At 40.5% G+C, this 21,452-nt stretch overlaps 1 protein-coding gene across 1 annotated transcript in view; it reads left to right on the forward strand.

Moving 5' to 3' along the window:
* The first annotated feature begins 1,403 nt into the window (after positions 1-1,403).
* nek10 (NIMA-related kinase 10) overlaps positions 1,404-21,452 on the forward strand; it is a 61,477-nt gene continuing 41,428 nt past the window's right edge. The window contains exons 1-13 of the mRNA XM_060900967.1: positions 1,404-1,465; positions 1,551-1,611; positions 2,988-3,100; positions 6,354-6,452; positions 6,555-6,639; positions 10,541-10,582; positions 10,708-10,786; positions 10,865-10,932; positions 15,520-15,599; positions 16,277-16,363; positions 19,051-19,275; positions 19,365-19,504; positions 19,675-19,736. Of these exons, the coding sequence (XP_060756950.1) occupies positions 1,404-1,465; positions 1,551-1,611; positions 2,988-3,100; positions 6,354-6,452; positions 6,555-6,639; positions 10,541-10,582; positions 10,708-10,786; positions 10,865-10,932; positions 15,520-15,599; positions 16,277-16,363; positions 19,051-19,275; positions 19,365-19,504; positions 19,675-19,736 (1,203 nt within the window). The remainder of the gene's footprint in view (positions 1,466-1,550; positions 1,612-2,987; positions 3,101-6,353; positions 6,453-6,554; positions 6,640-10,540; positions 10,583-10,707; positions 10,787-10,864; positions 10,933-15,519; positions 15,600-16,276; positions 16,364-19,050; positions 19,276-19,364; positions 19,505-19,674; positions 19,737-21,452) is intronic.

Here is a 21,452-nt window from a genome sequence, read left to right on the forward strand (position 1 = left end):
ACCCTTCTTCTACACAGCCATGACGCTGTAATTGATGCAGTATGTGGTTTGGCATTGTCATGTTGGAAAATGCAAGGTCTTCCCTGAAAGAGATGTCGTCTGGATGGGAGCATATGTTGCTCTAGAACCTGGATATACCTTTCAGCATTGATGGTGTCTTTCCAGATGTGTAAGCTGCCCATGCCACACGCACTAATCCAACCCCATACCATCAGAGATGCAGGCTTCTGAACTGATCGCTGATAACAACTTGGGTCGTCCTTCTCCTCTTTAGTCCGAATGACACGGCGTCCCTGATTTCCATAAAGAACTTCAAATTTTGATTCGTCTGACCACAGAACAGTTTTCCACTTTGCCACAGTCCATTTTAAATGAGCCTTGGCCCAGAGAAGACGTCTGTGCTTCTGGATCATGTTTAGATATGGCTTTTTCTTTGAACTATAGAGTTTCAGCTGGCAACGGCGGATGGCACAGTGAATTGTGTTCACAGATAATGTTCTCTGGAAATATTCCTGAGCCCATTTTGTGATTTCCAATACAGAAGCATGCCTGTATGTGATGCAGTGCCGTCTACGGGCCCAAAGATCACGGGCACCCAGTATGGTTTTCCGGCCTTGACCCTTACGCACAGAGATTCTTCCAGATTCTCTGAATCTTTTGATAATATTTTGCACTGTAGATGATGATATGTTCAAACTCTTTGCAATTTTACACTGTCGAACTCCTTTCTGATATTGCTCCACTATTTGTCGGCGCAGAATTAGGCGGATTGGTGATCCTCTTCCCATCTTTACTTCTGAGAGCCGCTGCCACTCCAAGATGCTCTTTTTATACCCAGTCATGTTAATGACCTATTGCCAATTGACTTAATGAGCTGCAATTTGGTCCTCCAGCTGTTCCTTTTTTGTACCTTTAACTTTTCCAGCCTCTTATTGCCCCTGTCCCAACTTTTTTGAGATGTGTTGCTGTCATGAAATTTCAAATGAGCCAATATTTGGCATGAAATTTCAAAATGTCTCACTTTTGACATTTGATATGTTGTCTATGTTCTATTGTGAATACAATATCAGTTTTTGAGATTTGTAAATTATTGCATTCCGTTTTTATTTACAATTTGTACTTTGTCCCAACTTTTTTGGAATCGGGGTTGTAGTAGGCAAGTATATGATTAGGTGAATATGCAAGTCTAAAATTATGCAAAAAATCAAATTAGAATGTAAGCATGCTGTCACCACTATCAATATTGAACATGTCTAGAAGATGTCAGTTTTTTGTTCCATCGTCTTACATTCTGTCCCTATACAGTGAGGAATACAGTGTGTCTAGCTACTTGGTTTGACTGAGCATAATAAAATTCATAATGTTTCATCTGCAGGGATGAAAGAGGGACGACCATTTCCAAAATGCCTCCTCCAGATAGACGAGCGAAAACGCTTAATAGATCTTTTCCAAAAGCTAAAGAGAAGTAAGGCCTTATAGTGTGTGCTTCATGAAAAATTAAGTACATTTCTACTCTGAATTTCCATTCCTAAAGTTGTGTTTATTTTCAGAGAGCTTCTTGATCTGCGGAGGCTTCTTTCATTTGTGTCTGCCCCGTTTTCGAAGCAGCAGGTACAAATAAAAGGACAGGGGATCAAGTTCAAGTATCTTTGGAGCACATACGCTGACATTATATTTCATTGCAGACAGTATCAACTGTTTTGTTGGTCAACTTCATTTCATTTGTTATTATCCATCTGTTCCTGCAATTCAGGCTTGCAACACATTTCAAAAAAAGTTGGGACAGGAGAATGTACAGTAGGGCTAGTAATAGAGGTAAAACAAATAATGACGTGATTAGAAGCAGGTGATGTCAACATGTGATTATAATCATGATTTGGCACAAAATCAGTATCGAAAGGCCTAGTCTTTGAAGAGCAAAGATGGGCCGAGGATCTCCAGTTTGTCAACAAATGCATGAGAAAATTATTAAAATGTTTAAAAACAATGTTCCTCAAAGAAAAGATGGAAAGGGATTTGGATATTTCACCCTCTATGGTGCATAATATCATTAAACGATTCAAGGAATCTGGAGGAATTTTGGTGTGTAAAGGGCAAGGGCTCAAGCCTAATCTGAACACCCGTGATCTCCAATCTCTTGGAACCATCGTTCATCCATAGCTGATATAACCACATGGGCTCGGATTACTTTGACAAACTTTTATCAAGCACTACAATACGGAGTTAGATCCACAAACACCAGTTAAAACTTTACTGTGAAAAAAGGAAGCCTGGTGTTAACTGTGTCCAGAAGCACCGTCGACTTCTCTGTGCTCTGAGGCATCTGGGATGGACCATCACACAGTGGAAACGTGTATTGTGGTCACACGAATCAGTATTCCAGGTCTCTTTTGTAAGAAATGGATGCTGTGTGCTTTGAAGACAAAAAGGACCATCCAGACTGTGACCAGGAACAGGTCCAAAAGCCAGGGTATGGGGTTGTGTCAGTGCCTTTGGCAAAGGGAACTTACACTTCTGCGATGGAGCATTAATGCAGAAAAGTACATTGAGATTTTGGAGCAACATATGCTGCCTTCAAGATGACATCTTTTCCAGGGATTTCAACAAGACAATACAGAACCACCTTCTGCACACATTACAAAGGCATGGCTATGGAAGAAGAGGGTGTGTCCCCTCTGTCCCCAATAGAGAATGTATGGCGAATTTTGAAACTGAAACTGTCCATAAACATCATTTCAGTGTTGTGAGAAGGAATGGCAACATTATAAAGTGGTAAATGTCCCAACTTTCTTTGAAAAGTGTTGCAAGAATCAAAATTAAAATAAGTGTTTACTTTGGGGAAAAAATGTAATTCATGAGGTGAACATCAAATAACGTGCTGCTGTATTCTTTTGAATGCAATAGAGGTCAAAGATTGTTTACAAATCACTGTTTTCAATTTCAACATACCGTCCCAAATTTTTCTGATTTGGGGTTGTACATACCAGTCCACAGGAAATCAGAGTAAGGGCAGAAAACCCCAGAATTCTCCTCAGGTAAATGAGAACAGGAAGCACATGAGGTACACAGCAACAGAGGCAGTGGAGCTCGATAAATTCAGGTGAGTAATTCTGATACTTTGTACGGCAGTCACCAGTTTCTGATTTAATCTGTTAGGTCTTGTTTATACTTGATATACAGTTAGGTCCACATATATTTGGACACTGACACAAATTTTGTTTTTTTACCTGTTTACTGAAACATATTCAAGTTATAGTTGTGTAATGGACATGGACATAAAGTCCAGACTTTCAGCTTTCATTTGAGGGTATCCACATTAAAACTGGATGAAGGGTTTAGGAGTTTCAGCTCCTTAACATGTGCCATCCTGTTTTTAAAGGGACCAAAAGTAATTGGACAATTGACTCAAAGGCTATTTCATAGGCAGGTGTGGGCAATTCCTTCGTTATGTCATTCTCAATTAAGCAGATAAAAGACCTGGAGTTGATTTGAGGTGTGGTGCTTGCATTTGGAAGATTTTGCTGTGAAGAAAACATGCGGTCAAAGGAGCTCTCCATGCAGGTGAAACAAGCCATCCTTAAGCTGTGAAAACAGAAAAAACCCATCCGAGAAATTGCTACAATATTATGAGTGGCAAAATCTACAGTTTGGTACATCCTGAGAAAGAAAGAAAGCACTGGTGAACTCATCAATGCAAAAAGACCTGGACGCCCACAGAAGACAACAGTGATGGATGATCGCAGAATAATTTCCATGGTGAAGAGAAACCCCTTCACAACAGCCAACCAAGTGAACAACACTCTCCAGGAGGTAGGCGTATCAATATCCAAATCTACCATAAAGAGAAGACTGCATGAAAGTAAATACAGAGGGTTCACTGCATGGTGCAAGCCACTCATAAGCCTCAAGAATAAAAAGGCTAGATTGGACTTTGCTAAAAAACATCTAAAAACACCAGCACAGTTCTGGAAGAACATTCTTTGGACAGATGAAACCAATATCAACCTCTACCAGAATGATGGAAAGAAAAAAGTATGGCGAAGGCATGGTACAGCTCATGATCCAAAGCATACCACATCATCTGTAAAACACGGTGGAGGCAGTGTGATGGCTTGGGCATGCATGACTGCCAGTGGCACTGGGTCACTAGTGTTTATTGATGATGTGACACAGGACAGAAGCAGCCGGATGAATTCTGAGGCATTCAGAGACATACTGTGTGCTCAAATCCAGCCAAATGCAGCCAAACTGATTGGTCGGCGTTTCATAATACAGATGGACAATGACCCAAAACATAAAGCCAAAGCAACCCAGGAGTTTATTAAAGCAAAGAAGTGGAATATTCTTGAATGGCCAAGTCAGTCACCTGATCTCAACCCAATTGAGCATGCATTTCACTTGTTAAAGACTAAACTTCACACAGAAAGACCCACAAACAAACAGCAACTGAAAACCGCTGCAGTAAAGGCCTGGCAGAGCATTAAAAAAGAGGAAACAGCGTCTGGTGATGTCCATGAGTTCAAGACTTCAGGCAGTCATTGCCAACAAAGGGTTTTCAACCAAGTATTAGAAATGAACATTTTATTTACAATTATTTAATTTGTCCAATTACTTTTGAGCCCCTGAAATGAAGGGATTGTGTTTAAAAAATGCTTTAGTTCCTCACATTTTTCTGCAATCATTTTGTTCAACCCACTGAATTAAAGCTGAAAGTCTGAACTTCAACTGCATCTGAATTGTTTTGTTCAAAATTTGTTGTGGTAATGTACAGAACCAAAATTAGAAAAATGTTGCCTCTGTCCAAATATTTATGGACCTAACTGTATATTTATAGCCGCCTGTGTATATGCAAGATGACTGATTTGTGCACCAGGATCCTGGACTTTTAGATGAATAAAAGTAAGGCCTTGTTTTAAATTTGAGACATGGACCAAGACACTTACTTTGATGCTGGAAGTTTTCAGCAATATTGATTTTCCATTACCTTTAGCAGAAACTCTTATCCAGAAGGACATACCCAAAGCAGCCTGGGGGGCAGTTGCCTTGCTCAAGGGCACTTTAGCCATTCCTGCTGATCCAGGGAATCAAACCAGCAACCTTTTGGTCCCAAAGCTACTTCTCTAACCATGTGGCCATGGCTTCCCAACACTTTTGAGCTAATTTTAATTGATTCATTGATTTTAACCCATAAGGCATGCAGGTAAGTCTGTGAGCAAAGTTGCTTCTTGCATTGCCAGTGCTTCTACACATGAAGTCAACATCAAGCATAAACCAAGTTTTAGTCCTTAGCATTTGCCTTTTCATTGGGAGATCGCAAGTTCAAATCCCAATGATGTGACAGCCCTCCATGGCTGGGAACAAAGGGAGCAAATTTGGTCATGATCTCTGGGTGGGAGAATGGCACACTCTCCATCCCCTGTCAGTCACAATAACAATGGGCAATTATAGGCATCTGTGAACTTGTATGTGGAAGAGGGCGGATAGCACATTGCTCAGCGTGTATTATGCTGCCACATGTCATGTTTTAGCATTTACTCTGTGACCAAATTGGGGAGAAAATGGGGGAAAAGCCTCATCTTGTGCAAAATAGTGTACAAAAAGTGGAAGTGTGAATTGTAAAAGTTTCTGATTGTTGACTCAGCTTCAACCTTTTGGAAGAAGAAGAACAACAACTTTATTCATCACACTTGTGAAATTCCTCTCTGCATTTATCCCATCTGAAGCAGTGAACACACATGCAAGCAATGAGCACACCCACAAGCAGTTAGGTGTTTCGCTCAAGGGCACCTCAGCCTAAGGCCACCCCATGTTAATCTAACTGCATGTCTTTGAACTGTGGGAGAAACCCAGAGGAAACCCACACAGACACGGGGAGAACATGCAAACTCCACACAGAAAGGCCCCCATCGGCCACTGGGCTCAAACCCAGAACCTTCTTACTGTGAGGCGACGGTGCTAACCACTACACCACCATGCCATCGGAATCATAATTTTCAAGATGTGAAATACAAGTGTTATTTTTACCTCCACCAACTTTATTGGAGGAGGTTATGTGTTCGCGTCCGATTGTTTGTCTGGTCCCAACATAACTCAAAGTAGTGAACGGATTTTGATGAAATTTTAAGGAAAGGTATACCACGGGCCAAGGAGCAATTAATTAGATTTTGATGCAAATCCAAATATGTGGCTTGGCGGAGGTATGCACTTTCCCAAGTGCCTTTCATTCACCATGTGTATTAGAGGACTCAAACCAATGTCCGACAGTTTCAGGCATGAAAATGAACATTTTTAATATTGCTCCACCTTCAGTAAAGGGTTTGACCCGAAAGTGATGGATATTTAATCTTCCACAGTGTGAAGTACAGGGAGCAGAGGCATTTCTCTGGCCATCCTCATCACAGTCTCTTCTCGGATATCTTCACTGCCCTGATCAAAAACCGACTCAACTGCAGGTTCGCAAATATACAAACACTTCACATGCAAAGCAAAAAATCTCACTGCAAAGCTCTCATCACTGATGATTCTCTTTTGTTGGGGGGGAAATGGTGTTACAGTGAATGGCTGGACCATTCCTCATCTGAAAACATCCTCGGAGTTCTCATCTGCCTGAGATTGTTCATTAGAGAGCATCATTACCAGGTACCAAGTGTTCTCATTTTCTGTTTAAATGACTGGCTGCCTTGAAAATACTGTTGCAGATGATAATATAGACATCAATCCTGAGTTAGCTAATGACTACGGCAAGTGATCAGTCTTTTAACATAGCTGTGGAAAGTAAACAAGGCCAAACCCATACGAAAAAGAACAGTAAAGAACTTATAAGAATTTACCACTGTCTTAGTAGTAAATCCTTATAAATATAAGGATAAATCCTTATAAGGATTTATAAATAAATATATATGCCATGTATGATTTACTCCTGAAAGTGGCCCATTTTGCATTTTCCTCATACAAATTTTTTATGAAAATCTAGTATGTATGAAGTGAACATTGTGCATGGTTTTTACAGATAATGTGTATGATGAATTACACCGTCTTTGTATGCTTCATGTAATGTTTGTAGTTTTAAATTATATTTTACAGTTTAAAATGTATATGCCTTTTATATGTAAATCCACACAAACATATGTGGATTTACATATAAAAGGCATATACATTTTAAACTGTAAAATATAATTTAAAACTACAAACATTACATGAAGCATACAAAGACGGTGTAATTCATCATACACATTATCTGTAAAAACCATGCACAATGTTCACTTCATACGGTACATACTAGATTTTCATAAAAAATTTGTATGAGGAAAATGCAAAATGGGCCACTTTCAGGAGTAAATCATACATGGCATATATATTTATTTATAAATCCTTATAAGGATTTATCCTTATATTTATAAGGATTTACTACTAAGACAGTGGTAAATTCTTATAAGTTCTTTACTGTTCTTTTTCGTATGGGAAATGTCAGGAAGATCAACATTTTCCTCCAATAAGTTGGTAAATTAGTAAGAAAGGACGTCTTATGACTAATCACAGTACAGTAATTATAATTCACATCGATCAAAGACTACAATAGTGCGAAACCTCGACATTTTTGTCGCAAACTTTCTTGTGAGCACAGTAAACACATGCACGACCTGATTCAAACAGGATTAGGAAATCTAAACACAGAAAATAAAAAAAAGATAGAATGATCCTGGCATGTTTACATTGCTTCTTCTTTTACATTTAGGGTTTTATGTTTGTGTAAATTGTGTTATGCCGTTTTTGTATGTGTGAATTTTGTGTTCGCACTTTTGTTCACACTTTTTTATTTCTATGATCGTGGTCATATGTTTCGAGTTGTCACCCCCACCCATTTTCTTCTTCTGGTTCTGAGTGTCACTACCCGGCCTGCTATTGTGCTCTAAGTGCGAGATGCCAGGAAAAGAGCCGTTGCATTGGTTTTATGATGCGTTGAGATCAAGTCTGTTCCTCACCAACACCAATAATATGTAAACACTGTCAGACTAAATAAAAGACATCACAAAAGTTCATGATTATTTTACTCATTCGCATTATTTCTAGCCGCTTTATCCTGTTCTACAGGGTCGCAGGCAAGCTGGAGCCTATCCCAGCTGACTACGGACGAAAGGCGGGGTACACCCTGGACAAGTCGCCAGGTCATCACAGGGCTGACACATAGACACAGACAACCATTCACACCTACGGTCAATTTAGAGTCACCAGTTAACCTAACCTGCATGTCTTTGGGGGAAACCGGAGCACACCCACACGGGGAGAACATGCAAACTCTGCACAGAAAGGCCCTCGCTGGCCACGGGGCTTGAACCCGGACCTTCTTGCTGTGAGGCGACAGCGCTAAACACTACACCACCGTGCCGCCCCACAATTAACAGTTATTCCACAAAATCGAGTTGTACATGAGCTGATAGCCGACGAGGTGCATAGCACCAAGTTGACTCTAAGCCATGTACTATGAGATTGAATGGAGTAACTGTTTTATTCTATTCACATTCACTGGATTTTGAGAAACAGAGCATTTTTATTTTTGTTTTGCAAATACGATAAATAAAAACTTCATACAAAACATCTGACAAATTCATTCCCACTTTGAATGTAAACAAACCGGGGAAATGACACAAGCAATTTGTGAAAAATGCTATAATTAGCCATATCAGACACTCGCTGGCTGTGCTGTGAAAATTGTCCATGCAGACGCTCATCAAAGTTTCCAAACCTGTCATTGCTTAATTCTTGAATATTTTCTATCATGAATAATCTCATTAAAAAGCTTATAATTTCTGCTTTCCAGAGAAATGTATCTGGTTAAGATCTCTTCAGTACTTTGGGAGTAATGGCAGGTTGAAGTCGGTACAACAGAGTAAAAACTCTCTGCTTGCGTGACATCGGGAAACTGCCGGTGCTTTTCTTTTTGAGTCACGGGAAAGCGGTCAGTCTGTCTGTCTGTCTCTCTCTCCTGATCGGTTTCTCACTGGATTACTCGTCAGTATCAATCAGATAACTTTTACAGGGATGTTCTCTCGCTCTCACTGTTTCTGATGAAGGATTCAGCAAAATTTTCCCTCTGCTAGTTTTGATGTTATGATTCACGGGAGACTTTGAAGTGAGTTTTCATAGCTTTACCTACTTATTTTTTCAAATCAAAGCGATTCCTGTAAATAAATAACTATTTTAGAATATAACTGGAATTGTTTTGATGAAAAATATTGAGATCTTAGTGGTCGGAATGAGATTTTAAAAAAACGGAAGTCAGAAACGCGAGTGTCAATTTCAGTTCAGTTAATGTGAATTGTTTATTGGATGTGGCTCAGACAGTTTTTTTGAGGTTCGCCTTGAAAGCTGTGAATATTAATCGAAATAATCATTTATATTCTTTCATATAAACACTAGTGGGCCCTACTTTTGAGAAGCACAAAGGCCTACAGAGCACAAAGAGGGGATTATAAATAATCTTTTATTACTTTTTACTGATTGCACCGATTTAACATTTTGACCTAATTAGCATCATCAATACTAATTAAATACTAATTTGCATAATTTGTTTTTACTAATTTTTCAAACTTTGTATTCAGTATACAACCATCAATGAGCCTGCCAATTTCCATGTAAATATCGTGAAAAAATAAAGTTATTAAGAAAAAACATTTGATCTCATTGGTTAATGAGGCCCATTTTGGACCATGTGACCCTCGTACAGAATATCACGGCAGTTTTCAAAAAATTAAGCCGTTTCTTAAAGATTTGTAATATCTCAAGAACATAAACATATTTTAATTCTGTAAAAAATATGTTGTTCTGAATTCAGCATGACCAGTTTCAAGCAATTTGGATTGCATTTGAATTTTCACTTGATATGCCTACTATAATAATAATTCTTGAAAAATAAAAAAGATGCATTCTTACCATCAAATACTTTCATTCCCTATTTTGTTGCTTTTTAAATTTTTTTTTGGTAGGGGGCTTCTTCTTCTTCATTAGGGTTGTTTCCTATTTTTTTTTTTTTTTTTTTTTGCAATTGTCAAACCATTTTAAAGGTGCATTACCGCCACCAACTGGGCTGGAGTGTGGAACAGGAGATATTGGGGGGGGGGGGAACACACCATATTCTTTTAGCCATTTCTGTTTCTTTTAAATACTTAATAACAATTTGGGGGGTTTTGTTTTCGAGTAGAGTTTTTATTTCATCCTCGGTTGGTTCAGTGACACGCTCCGCCATTTTGTTTTTCTCTATTGATAGCCCAGTAGTAGAGTAGCCAATCAGAGGGTGTGATTGCTCATATCCAGTGAATGTGGATAGAATAATATTGTGTACAAGTTATTGTAACCTGTGAGCAACAACGTATTCCATAAAGGCTGATCTTTAATTTGAAACAAAACAGTCATGTTAGTGTCTGAATCATTCATCGCATATCTTCTCCACCAAAGCATGCATCTATTTCAATTTCCACATTTAAAAAATGTTATCGAAGGTTGATTTCCTGAATTGTCCTAATTTATACTTTTCTCCTTTTAGAAAGTGTTTCACGAGCTCCAAGGCATAATTCACCTTATAAAGGTAAAGTTTGGTATGAAATAATAAGTTAGTATGTGTTGTATGTGTACGTTCCTTGGTCTGTGCAGCAACGCAAGTATTATAAATTCTTGGGAAATGTTTTCAGCATGTATTTGCTGCTTTTTCAGTACATGGAGTCAGTCAGCAGTGCTTATCTGGAAAATAAAGAGTGTGCACTGGAAACCGAACAGCTCATCACCATGACCTGTAAGAAACACTTGAACGACAATCTGATTTTTTTTTCTGCTTTAAAAAAAAGTTTTATTTTTTTCACTTTCCTTGTAGATGTGTGTCAAAAACTGGCCATGGTGGAAGAGCAGAGAAAGTGGTTGATGGACTGTGAAGCTCATAAGGTTGGTTAAATGATGGTTAAACGTTTTGTGGGATTGGGGGTGGTAGATATTTTCCAGCTACTAATCCAGCTAGTTAGTTAGTCAGCCATGAATGTTGGTATTGTGATGTAATTGTAGAATTTGTTTGCGTCTGGGTGTAAATTCCTGGTTGGAATGTATGGGAAGATTTTCACTCTGGAGTATAATTTTGAAAATGCTCCTCCGGTTATCCATGGAGGTTTTTTTTTTGTTTGCTTGTTTTTAATACTAGCGTATAAAATTGTAAATAATAACTCACTAGTTTGGCGGCACGGTGGTGTAGTGGTTAGTGCTGTCGCCTCATAGCAAGAAGGTCCGCGTTCGAGCCCCGTGGCCGGCGAGGGCCTTTCTGTGCAGAGTTTGCATGTTGTCCGTGTGGGTTTCCTCTGGGTGCTCCGGTTTCCCCCACAGTCCAAAGACATGCAGGTTAGGTTAACTGGTCACTCTAAATTGACCGTGAGTGTGAGTGTGAATGGTTGGCTGTGTCTATGTGTCAGCCCTGTGATGACCTGGCGACTTGTCCAGGGTGTACCCCGCCTTTCGCCCGTAGTCAGCTGGGATAGGCTCCAGCTTACCTGCGACCCTGTAGAACAGGATAAAGCGGCTACAGATGATGAGATGAGAACTCACTAGTTCCTAAAACATTTAGAAATCTGCTCAGGATGGCTAACAAACAACATTCTTAAAACAGCAGATTTTTAGCTAAGGGGAATATTGTTTGTCCACCTGCCAAGACAAATTGTAGTAAATTTTCCTTTCAGTTTTCCATCTCCAAACTCTGGGAAGGAATTCCCACAAGAACCAAAACCTTAGGATCATTTTCATTTTTTAAATCAGGCTTAAAATCATATCTTATTTTAAACCAACAATAAGTATTTCTTTCTTTATACCCTAAAAATTCTATTATGATAAGTTATCGGCTCAGTGTTTGTGTTAGCGTAAGTCAGGCTTGTAGTACTCGAGTCCGACTCGTGCCCTAATTTTAAGGACTCGTGACTTGACTTGGACTTGAGCACTGATGACTTGGACTCGGACTCGTGCATTAACTGCATTCGGACTCATAAATTGCAGACGAGGACTCAGATTTTTTTCTTTAATTTTTTGTAACATGCCATAATGATTTGGCATAAGATATTTATATCTACATTAATTTTGTACTAATTTCTTGCAAGAGAATGCACATTCACCTGTTCATACGTCATGTTCAGGAACAAACTAACATAAATGGCTCTAAAATGCCTGGAGAGAACGCCCCTAGGATTGTCCGCTTTGCTTATACAGACTTCTCGTTCAGTGGGAAAAAATGCACTGCTGTGTGTTCTATATGTAGAAGGACTATCGAGGAGACGACGGGGACAACCTCGAACTTCAATCGTCATTTGGCAAGACTCCACCCAGAGAAGGAAGTGACACGCTATGTTCATTGCTCTGTTGATAGCGGGGCTTGCTTGCTGAGTGATGAACTAGCTAGTGTTAACCCTCTCTCATGTTATTTGCCCTGTTGATAGTGGGCGGGGCTTGCTGAGCGATGAACAAGCTTTTTATCTGTAGCCTATTCACTAAAATGGGGCAGTTGAGCAATAACATTAGTCCAACACAGTAGCAGAGACACTTTCACATAAAGGCAGCAACAGACACCGTCAAATGGTGCCATTGGAGTCTTGCTCTCGGACTCGACTCGGATCAATAGTGGACTCAACTTGAAATTTTCTTTAATGACTCGGACTTGAACACTGGGGACTCGAGGTTTAGTGACTCGACTACAACACTAGCATAAGTATACATAGAGTTGTGTGTAAATAAGTATAGTGTATTTACCAGTAGCCGCAATATATATTTGTATAGTTCTCTTGTTCTAACAACAACAAAAAAAATTGTAATATGACATGGGTGGCTGTTGACACTAAAGTTTATTCTATTTCAACAACCACACACCTTACATCAATAATTGTAGTAACAATTGTTTGCAAATTCTTTTTTCTATTATATATAATTGTAATAAAGCTAGACTGCCTTTCAGATGTTTCAAGCGTAGGTCATAAAAAGAATTTTTCTCGACACCCAATTATTTTTGTTTAGTCGACTGAAAGCTACTGAATTCGAATCACAGACTTCCAATTTTATTAGTTTTTTTAAATAGAACAATTAATGAATTTAGAGCCACATGGCCCTAAATTCTCTGCTACTTTTTCCTGCTTCACCATGACACAATTCAAGATACTACATCATGCATCACGTGGTGGGCTTTCCCTGTTCGCACAAAGCATTGTGGGATACAAATTTGAAACAGGAGAGAAAAATGGAGGACGTGAGTGTGCGAATGAAACGTGAAAGACCGACTACAGTAACGGAAAGCGAGAAGAAAAGACGTTATGTTATATACGAAGGAAAGGAAACGCAGGACTAAACTAATAAATATCGGCAGTCACCGAGCACCTCGGTGTGATCAGCTGTTCATTTAGCGACAGAATGATGGAACTGTCAGTGCACGCTCAAAGGTAAACCTGCGCGTGCGCACACACACGGACTTCCTTTGTCTGCTTGACTGCACGAAGCGAGCGATTTCATGCACATTATTTGCTTTAATCCCCTCAAATTAAATCACTTCCCAGCCACAGAACGCCCTGATATTTTGTGAGATATTACAGAAATGGACAGCATGGTGGTATAGTGGTTAGCGCTGTCGCCTCACAACAAGAAGACCTGGGTTCAAGCCCCGTGGCCGGTGAGGGCCTTTCTGTGCGGAGTTTGCATGTTGTGTCCGCGTCCCTTACATGAACTTCACATGTGATTTCTCACATGTGGAAAATGTGTTTTGCACATGGGAAATGTGGTTTTGGCCCAATTTTATGTGAATCACATGTGGTAACATGTTTTCCACATGTGCTCTACATGGTAACACGTTACAAAATCTGATACCATGTATTCCACATGTGGTAACATGTGATCACATGGGAAATGCATGGGAAATTCATGTGTTTTTTCTCTAAGGGGTGTTTCCCCTCCGGGTGCTCCGGTTTCCCCCACAGTCCAAAGACATGCAGGTTAGGTTAACTGGTGACTCTAAATTGACCGTAGGTGTGAATGTGAGTGTGAATGGTTGTCTGTGTCTATTGGCCCTTTTCCACTACCCTTTTTCAGCTCACTTCAGCTCGCTTCAGCCCGACACGGCTCGCGTTTCGACTCCCTTAGAGCAGCACGACTCAGCTCGCTTCAGCCCTGCTTAGCACCCAAAACTCGCATGGTTTTGGAGTGGGGCTGAAGCGAGCCAAACCGAGCCGAGTGGGGCTAGGGGCGTGAGGAGACACTCCCCTGTGCACTGATTGGTGAGGAGGAGTGTCCTCACACACCCCGCAAGCACGCTGGGATCTGTAAACACCGTAAACCCGGAAGAAGAAGAATTACGAATTACGAGAATTTCTGAAGCCTTATGCGCCTCGCCTCATCTATACGCTCTTGCCAGTACCTGTTGGCGCTGTCGGTGACAACAAGCCACAGCACCAAGACCAGCAACACTAACGACTCCATGTTTATTGTTTACTATCCGGGTCGTGAGACTACCGCTTAAAAGGTCACTGATGTCACTGTTTGCGCCGCCTAACAACATCACGTGACGTCCACCCACTTTCGCTAACTCCACCCAATGTGTCCACCCACTTCCAGCCAGCACGGTTCACCGCGGTTGTAGTCGAAATGCAACTCCAACAGCCCCACTCAGCTCGACTCAGCCCAACTCAGCACGGCACAGCTCAGCCCAACTCAGCCGCGTTGGTAGTAGAAAAGCGGCATATGTGTCAGCCCTGTGATGACCTGGCGACTTGTCCAGGGTGTACCCCGCCTTTCGCCCGTAGTCAGCTGGGATAGGCTCCAGCTTGCCTGCGACCCTGTAGGACAGGATAAAGCGGCTACAGATAATGAGATGAGATATTACAGAAATAAACATATATCACAATGACCACATTTCAGAGGGAACTAAATTTCACCAATTTTATGAAATCGAAAGGCCGTCTAGCTTGAAGCTTTTTAGTACGTTTTATTTGGCACAGTGGTGTAGTGGTTAGCGCTGTCGCTTCACAGTAAGAAGGTTCTGGGTTCGAGCCCCGTGGCCAGCGAGGGCCTTTCTGTGTGGAGTTTGCATGTTCTCCCCATGTCAGCATGGGTTTCCTCCAGATGCTCTGGTTTCCCCCACAGTCCAAAGACATGCAGGTTAGGTTAACGTGGGGCGGCCTTGGGCTGACGTGCCCTTGAGCAAGGTACCTAACCCCTGACTGCTCCCCGGGCGCTCTGGTGTGGCTGCCCACTGCTCTGGGTGTGTGTGCGCGTGTGTTCACTACTTCAGATGGGTTAAATGCAGAGGATGAATCTCACTGTGCTTGAAGTGTGCATGTGACGAATAAAGGTTTCTTCTTTCTTCTTCTTCTCATATTATATATTCTGTGTAAATAAAGTTTAATTAAATTGAACTAAATTGGGTTTTTTTAATTGGGTTTTAGAATGAACAGAGGTTTATCACTATAGATGTTCATTTAATATTGATGTATTTATCGTTACAATCCTTGCAATCCTCAGACTCTTGTAAAGCTCCTTTCTGCACGGGACAGCAACGTGTTATTAGGTGCCCTTCTGGCCCTCACTACTATAGCAGATGGGTGAGGGGATTTTTTTTTTTTTTAAATATGATCAATATCACATACACTACTGTACAAAAGTTTTAGGCACCCAATATATATATATATATATATATATATATATATATATATATATATATATATATATATTTTTTTTTTTTTTTTTTTTTCATATAAACTTTGTTATAGATTTCTATTTTATGACTTCTACATTATCGAGTCAGTACAAAAATATTTTAGAGTCCAAACGTTTGGGTTTTTTTTTTCTTCCAGCACAAAATTAAACGTTACAGGAAAAAAAACTGTTTGTATTTGAGCAGTATATTCCATAAAAGAGCACTTTTCAGATTAAATAAAGAAAGCATAATGAAGGCTGCTGGGTTTTGGTGCAAAAGTAAGAAGCGAGTGTGACAGTCAAAGTGTCCAAAAGAACTGTGGCTGGTTCTGGAAGATGGTCAGTAAAACCTACAGCTCATTTCCTTATAAAACTGCACTCACTGGACCTGAGACTACTATTTTTTTTTTTTTTTTAAAGCGAAAGGTCGTCTCACACCAAATACTGACTTTGTTTCATTTATTATGGCTTACTGATTACCGTTTATAGTATTTCTAAGCCATTTTGGTCTCCATGTGCCTAATACTTTTGCACAGTACTGTACATATTATTACACTGTTAGACTCATTACAAATTTTCTTAGCTCCGAGTATAAGGAGAAGATTGGAGAGCTTTCTGTTGTGGAGAATCTGCTGGTGATTTTGCAGGAATATGACATGGTGTCAAAAAGGTAAGACCCAATGACAATCACAGAGGAATCCATTTTGCCACCAGTGTTCGTATTAGTGCATCTTTATGCTGCTTTCCTTCACATGTCTGAGGTTAAATCAGTAACATTTCTAAATCATAGACACTATTCATATAAAGAGCTGTACTGGGACTTGCCTTAGTTAAGACAATAGTCCTGTTTTTTTTTCTGTTGCAAATTTCATTCTTTCTGTTCTTTCATTTTCTTTATTCTACACCTCTGTCCAATTCTCCATTCTGATTGGTCAGAAAGTATTGACGGATTTTCAGTAACAATATGGCTCTTATACATGGCTGTATCACATATTATATTCTGCATTGTTACTAGGTATATCAGATGAAAATTCAAATTCAATCCAAATTGCTTGAACGTGCTGCCGATGAATTCAGAATTGAATGCCTTTCTGTGTGGAGTTTGCATGTTCTCCCCGTGTCCGTGTGGGTTTCCTCCAGGTGCTCCGGTTTCCCCCACAGTCCAAAGACATGCAGGTTAGGTTAACTGGTGACTCTAAATTGACCGTAGGTGTGAATGTGGGTGTGAATGGTTGTCTGTCTATGTGTCAGCCCTGTGATGACCTGGCGACTTGTCCAGGGTGTACCCCGCCTTTCGCCCGTAGTCAGCTGGGATAGGCTCCAGCTTGCCTGCGACCCTGTAGAAGGATAAAGCGGCTAGAGATAATGAGATGAGATGAGATATTACAAATGAAATCTTTAAGAAACGGCTTAATTTTTCAAAACTGCTGCAATATTCTGTACGAGGATCACATGGTCCAAAATGGGCCTCATTAACCAATGAGATCAAATGTTTTTTCTTAATAACTTTTCTATTTTTCAAGATATTTACATGGAAATTGGAGGCACATAGATGGTTGTATACTGAATACAAAGTTTGAAAAATTAGTAAAAACAAATTATGCAAATTAGTATTTAATTAGTATTGATTATGCTAATTAGGGAAAACTGTTAAATCAGTGCACTCAATAAAAAAGTAATAAAAGATTATTTCTAATACCCTCTTTGTGCTCTGCAGGCCTTTGTGCTTCTCAAAAGTAGGGCCTACTAGTGTTTATATGAAAGAATATAAATGATTATTTCGATTAATATTCACAGCTTTCAAGGCGAACCTCAAAAAAACTGTCTGAGCCACATCCGATAAACAATTCACGTTAACTGAACTGAAATTGACACTCACGTTTCTGACTTCCATTTTTATTTTTTGTTTTTTAAATCTTATTCTGACCACTAAGATCTCGATATTTTTCATCAAAACATCTCCAGTTATATTCTAAAATAGTTATTTATTTACATGAATCGGTTTGATTTTAAAAAAAAATAAGTAGGTAAAGCTATGAAAACTCACTTCAAAGTCTCCCGAGAACCATAACATCAAAACTAGCTGATGGAATCCGTCATCAGAATCCTGCTGAATCCTTCATCAGAAACAGTGAGAGCGAGAGAACATCCCTATGAAAGTTATCTGATTGATATTGATGAGTAGTCCAGTGGGAAACCGATCAAAAGAGAGAGAGAGAGAGACTGACTGCTTTCCTGTGACTCAAAAGGAAAAGCACCGTCAGTTTCCCGACGTCGCGTGAGCAGAGAGTTTTTACCCTGTTGTACCGACTTCAACCTGCCGTTACTCACAAAGTACTGAACAGATCTTAACCAGATACATTTCTTTGGAAAGCAGAGATTATAAGCTTTTTAATGATTTTATTCACGATAGAAAATATTCAAGAGTTAAGCAGTGACAGATTTGGAAACTTTGATGAGCGTCTGCATGGACAATTTTCACAGCACGGCCAGTGAGTGTCTGATACACCTATTGTTACATTATTTCTAAAATAACAGCTTACACAGGTATCAAAAACATGTCAATATGGTGAAGTTTTCTGTCTATTTATAGAAGGAATCTGCAGTCTAAAAGAAAAAAAACTAGTCTTTTCAAAATGTTTTATAAAAGGCGATCAGTGGAATCTGGCACAAAAACTTTTTACTTTAATTCTTTTGTCATTAATTTTTTAAATTTGATGTTGAAAGTTAATAAAGGTAATAGTCAAGAAAGGTAAAGAAGGTGACATTAATTTACAGTAATGTTCAAGTGATTTGGATGTGATTTATATCTTAGTTATATTTTCCTAAAATATAAACAAGATCCGGGCGGCACGGTGGTGTAGTGGTTAGCGCTGTCGCCTCACAGCAAGAAGGTCCGGGTTCGAGCCCCGTGGCCGGCGAGGGCCTTTCTGTGCGGAGTTTGCATGTTCTCCCCCTGTCTGCGTGGGTTTCCTCCGGGTGCTCCGGTTTCCCCCACAGTCCAAAGACATGCAGGTTAGGTTAACTGGTGACTCTAAATTGACCGTAGGTGTGAATGTGAATGGTTGTCTGTGTCTATGTGTCAGCCCTGTGATGACCTGGCGACTTGTCCAGGGTGTACCCCGCCTTTCGCCCGTAGTCAGCTGGGATAGGCTCCAGCTTGCCTGCGACCCTGTAGAAGGATAAAGCGGCTAGAGATAATGAGATGAGATAAACAAGAGCCATAAATTGGCTGGTCATAATTGTGATCGCTATGCATGAAAGGGTTTTAAAAAAACTGTCAGCATTAGAAATCTGCCATGGGAACAGTAACTCTGCTTCATTTCTGGCTTTCTGTGTGTGTGTGTGTCCCCACAGGCTCAGTGCAGAGCTGCTGCGTCTGCTCTGCCCCGTACCAGCTGTCCGTGAGCAGGTGTGTGAATGCGATGGCGTCCCCGTCCTTCTGAGCATGCTCCACACTGATCATCTGAAGCTGCTCTGGAGCACAGTATGGGTTCTGGTCCAGCTGTGCCAGGATCCAGAGGGCAGCTCGAGCATCCGAGCTTGGGGAGGAATTCAGCAGCTCCTGCGCATTCTGAACGGGTCATTAATCTCTTTTACAATTGAACTTTCTTCATTTAGGACATAAGCGTTAATAACAGTTAATTGTGTGTGTGTGTGTTGCTCTACAGAGAGCAAGTGTATGTGTCTGATCGTTCGTCCATAGCGACTCTCTCCAGTGCTAATGCTGCTGGCCGTCTACACACACAGCATGTATGCGAGGATCTGAGTCCACACGAGGTCGAGGAGAACACGGTGGCCCTGCACTCTGGTGAGCTCCAGTACACACACACACACACACACACACACACATCCATGCATACTTAACCTGCTACTGACTCCACTTCCTGTGACATAATGGAACAAAATATCAACTGCTTTACATCTGACTTAATGAATGTGAGGAATTATATGACCTCTCACCTTTGTCATTGTTGCTAGCGTGCTGTGCTGCGATAACGGAGCTGGTGCTGGATGACAACGCCGCCCACCATGTGGTGCAGGTAACGGAAAGGAAATGGCTATACTGTATGTAATGTCCAACTATCACATTTCCCATTGTACTGCAGCAAGAAAGCCATCATGACTTAGGCCCTGTCCACACAGCAACGGATTCAGGTGAATCCGATAAAATTTTTTATCGTTTCGGCCTGGCGTCCACACGGCACCGGCGTTTTGGGTGTCCCAAAACGATATTTTTTGAGAACGGTTTCCAGAGTGGAAAAATCTGGCAACGGCACCGTTGCGAAGTCGTCTGGATGAGTAGAACGGATTTGTTTATGATGACATCACAACCACATGACTAGAACAAGCAGCACTCTCGCGCGCATCATTCATAACAACAACAGCAACAATGGCAGACCCCGGAGTAGTAGTAGTTCAGTGCCGGGTAGAAGAAGGGGTTTATGAGCATGCGTCTACTTCTTCTATTGTTCTGGTGTCTCCGATGGGACCGTCTTACAGCGCACATAGAGGTGTGGCATGTGTATTGCATCGTTTTCAGCAAGCGTTGCGTTGCCATATGTACCTGATATTTTACTGATCCGTTGCCCATGTGGACGCAATATTTTTTTTTACCCGCTAAAAAAAAAAATCTCGTTGCCGTTGTCGTGTGGATATAGCCTTAGTGCTAAGATATTGTATCCTATAAGACCTTGGCCATACTACAGCTCACGATGAGTTTACGAATACTTAGCGATGAAAAATTGGTAGCATCACCACCAATCGTTTGATGCATGGCGAATGCTCTCGTGAGTGGCCAAAAACGTTGTGAAAATTTTCAATCAGTGCATTGAAATTTTGTGGCAACATTTTTGTCGCCAAACTAAGCTGCGAATATTCGCAGATGGGTTTGGGAATACTTCCCAAAGCTTGGGGAACCTTTGCCATGCATTGCCACCAAAATGCCTCATTTTCATCAGTAACCCATCGCAAAGCATCACAAGCTGTAGTGAGACCGTAGCTGCAGGTGCTAGCTAGCTGGGAGTCGATTGCAAAAAGAGTCAATTCTATCCATGCGTTAGGAACCAAGAGTCCTCATTTTGGAGTCAAAGTACACGATTCTACTGTTGTTGTCTGTCGGCCAATTGACTCAGCTATTGATTAAATTTTTTATAATCAGTAATAAAGATGAAGTAAAGTTTACAGCGGTGACAACGTTGTTTGCCTTCACAGTAACTTTGGAGAAAAAATTAACTGAATTTGAGCAGATTGTATAGTTTTACTGTGTGCAATTAAACGTCATCACAATCAGTTATATTAAGACATTCAAATATTGGAAATGGAATATTTTAAATTCAAAAGTTCATCATAAATCTCCTTAGAGTTACTCAAATTAGTCATCCATGTTTGTTTTTTCTCACCTTCCCACCATCTTGCAACCTGATTGGTCAGGAGGTTAAAAAAAAAAGCGCTTGACGTCCCTCACTACATTTTTTGGAAAAATTTTGGGAGGCTTCACTGTGACCAAAAAATGCTGGCGTCCTTGTAATGTGGCTGTATCCTGCCCACCCACCTGTCAATCAAAATTATATGCTTAACTAAAATGGCTGTTCAAAGACAAGCTCTAAGTTTAGTGAGGAGCCATACCAAGTCATGTAGAGCTGTTACAGTATGTCATCATGTTTGTACACTGATCAGCCATAAAATTAAAAACACTGACAGGTGAAGTCTGTGATGACCTGGCGACTTGTCCAGGGTGTACCCCGCCTTTCGCCCGT

The sequence above is a fragment of the Neoarius graeffei genome, chromosome 19 (assembly GCF_027579695.1).
Source record: "Neoarius graeffei isolate fNeoGra1 chromosome 19, fNeoGra1.pri, whole genome shotgun sequence".
NCBI lineage: Eukaryota > Metazoa > Chordata > Actinopteri > Siluriformes > Ariidae > Neoarius > Neoarius graeffei.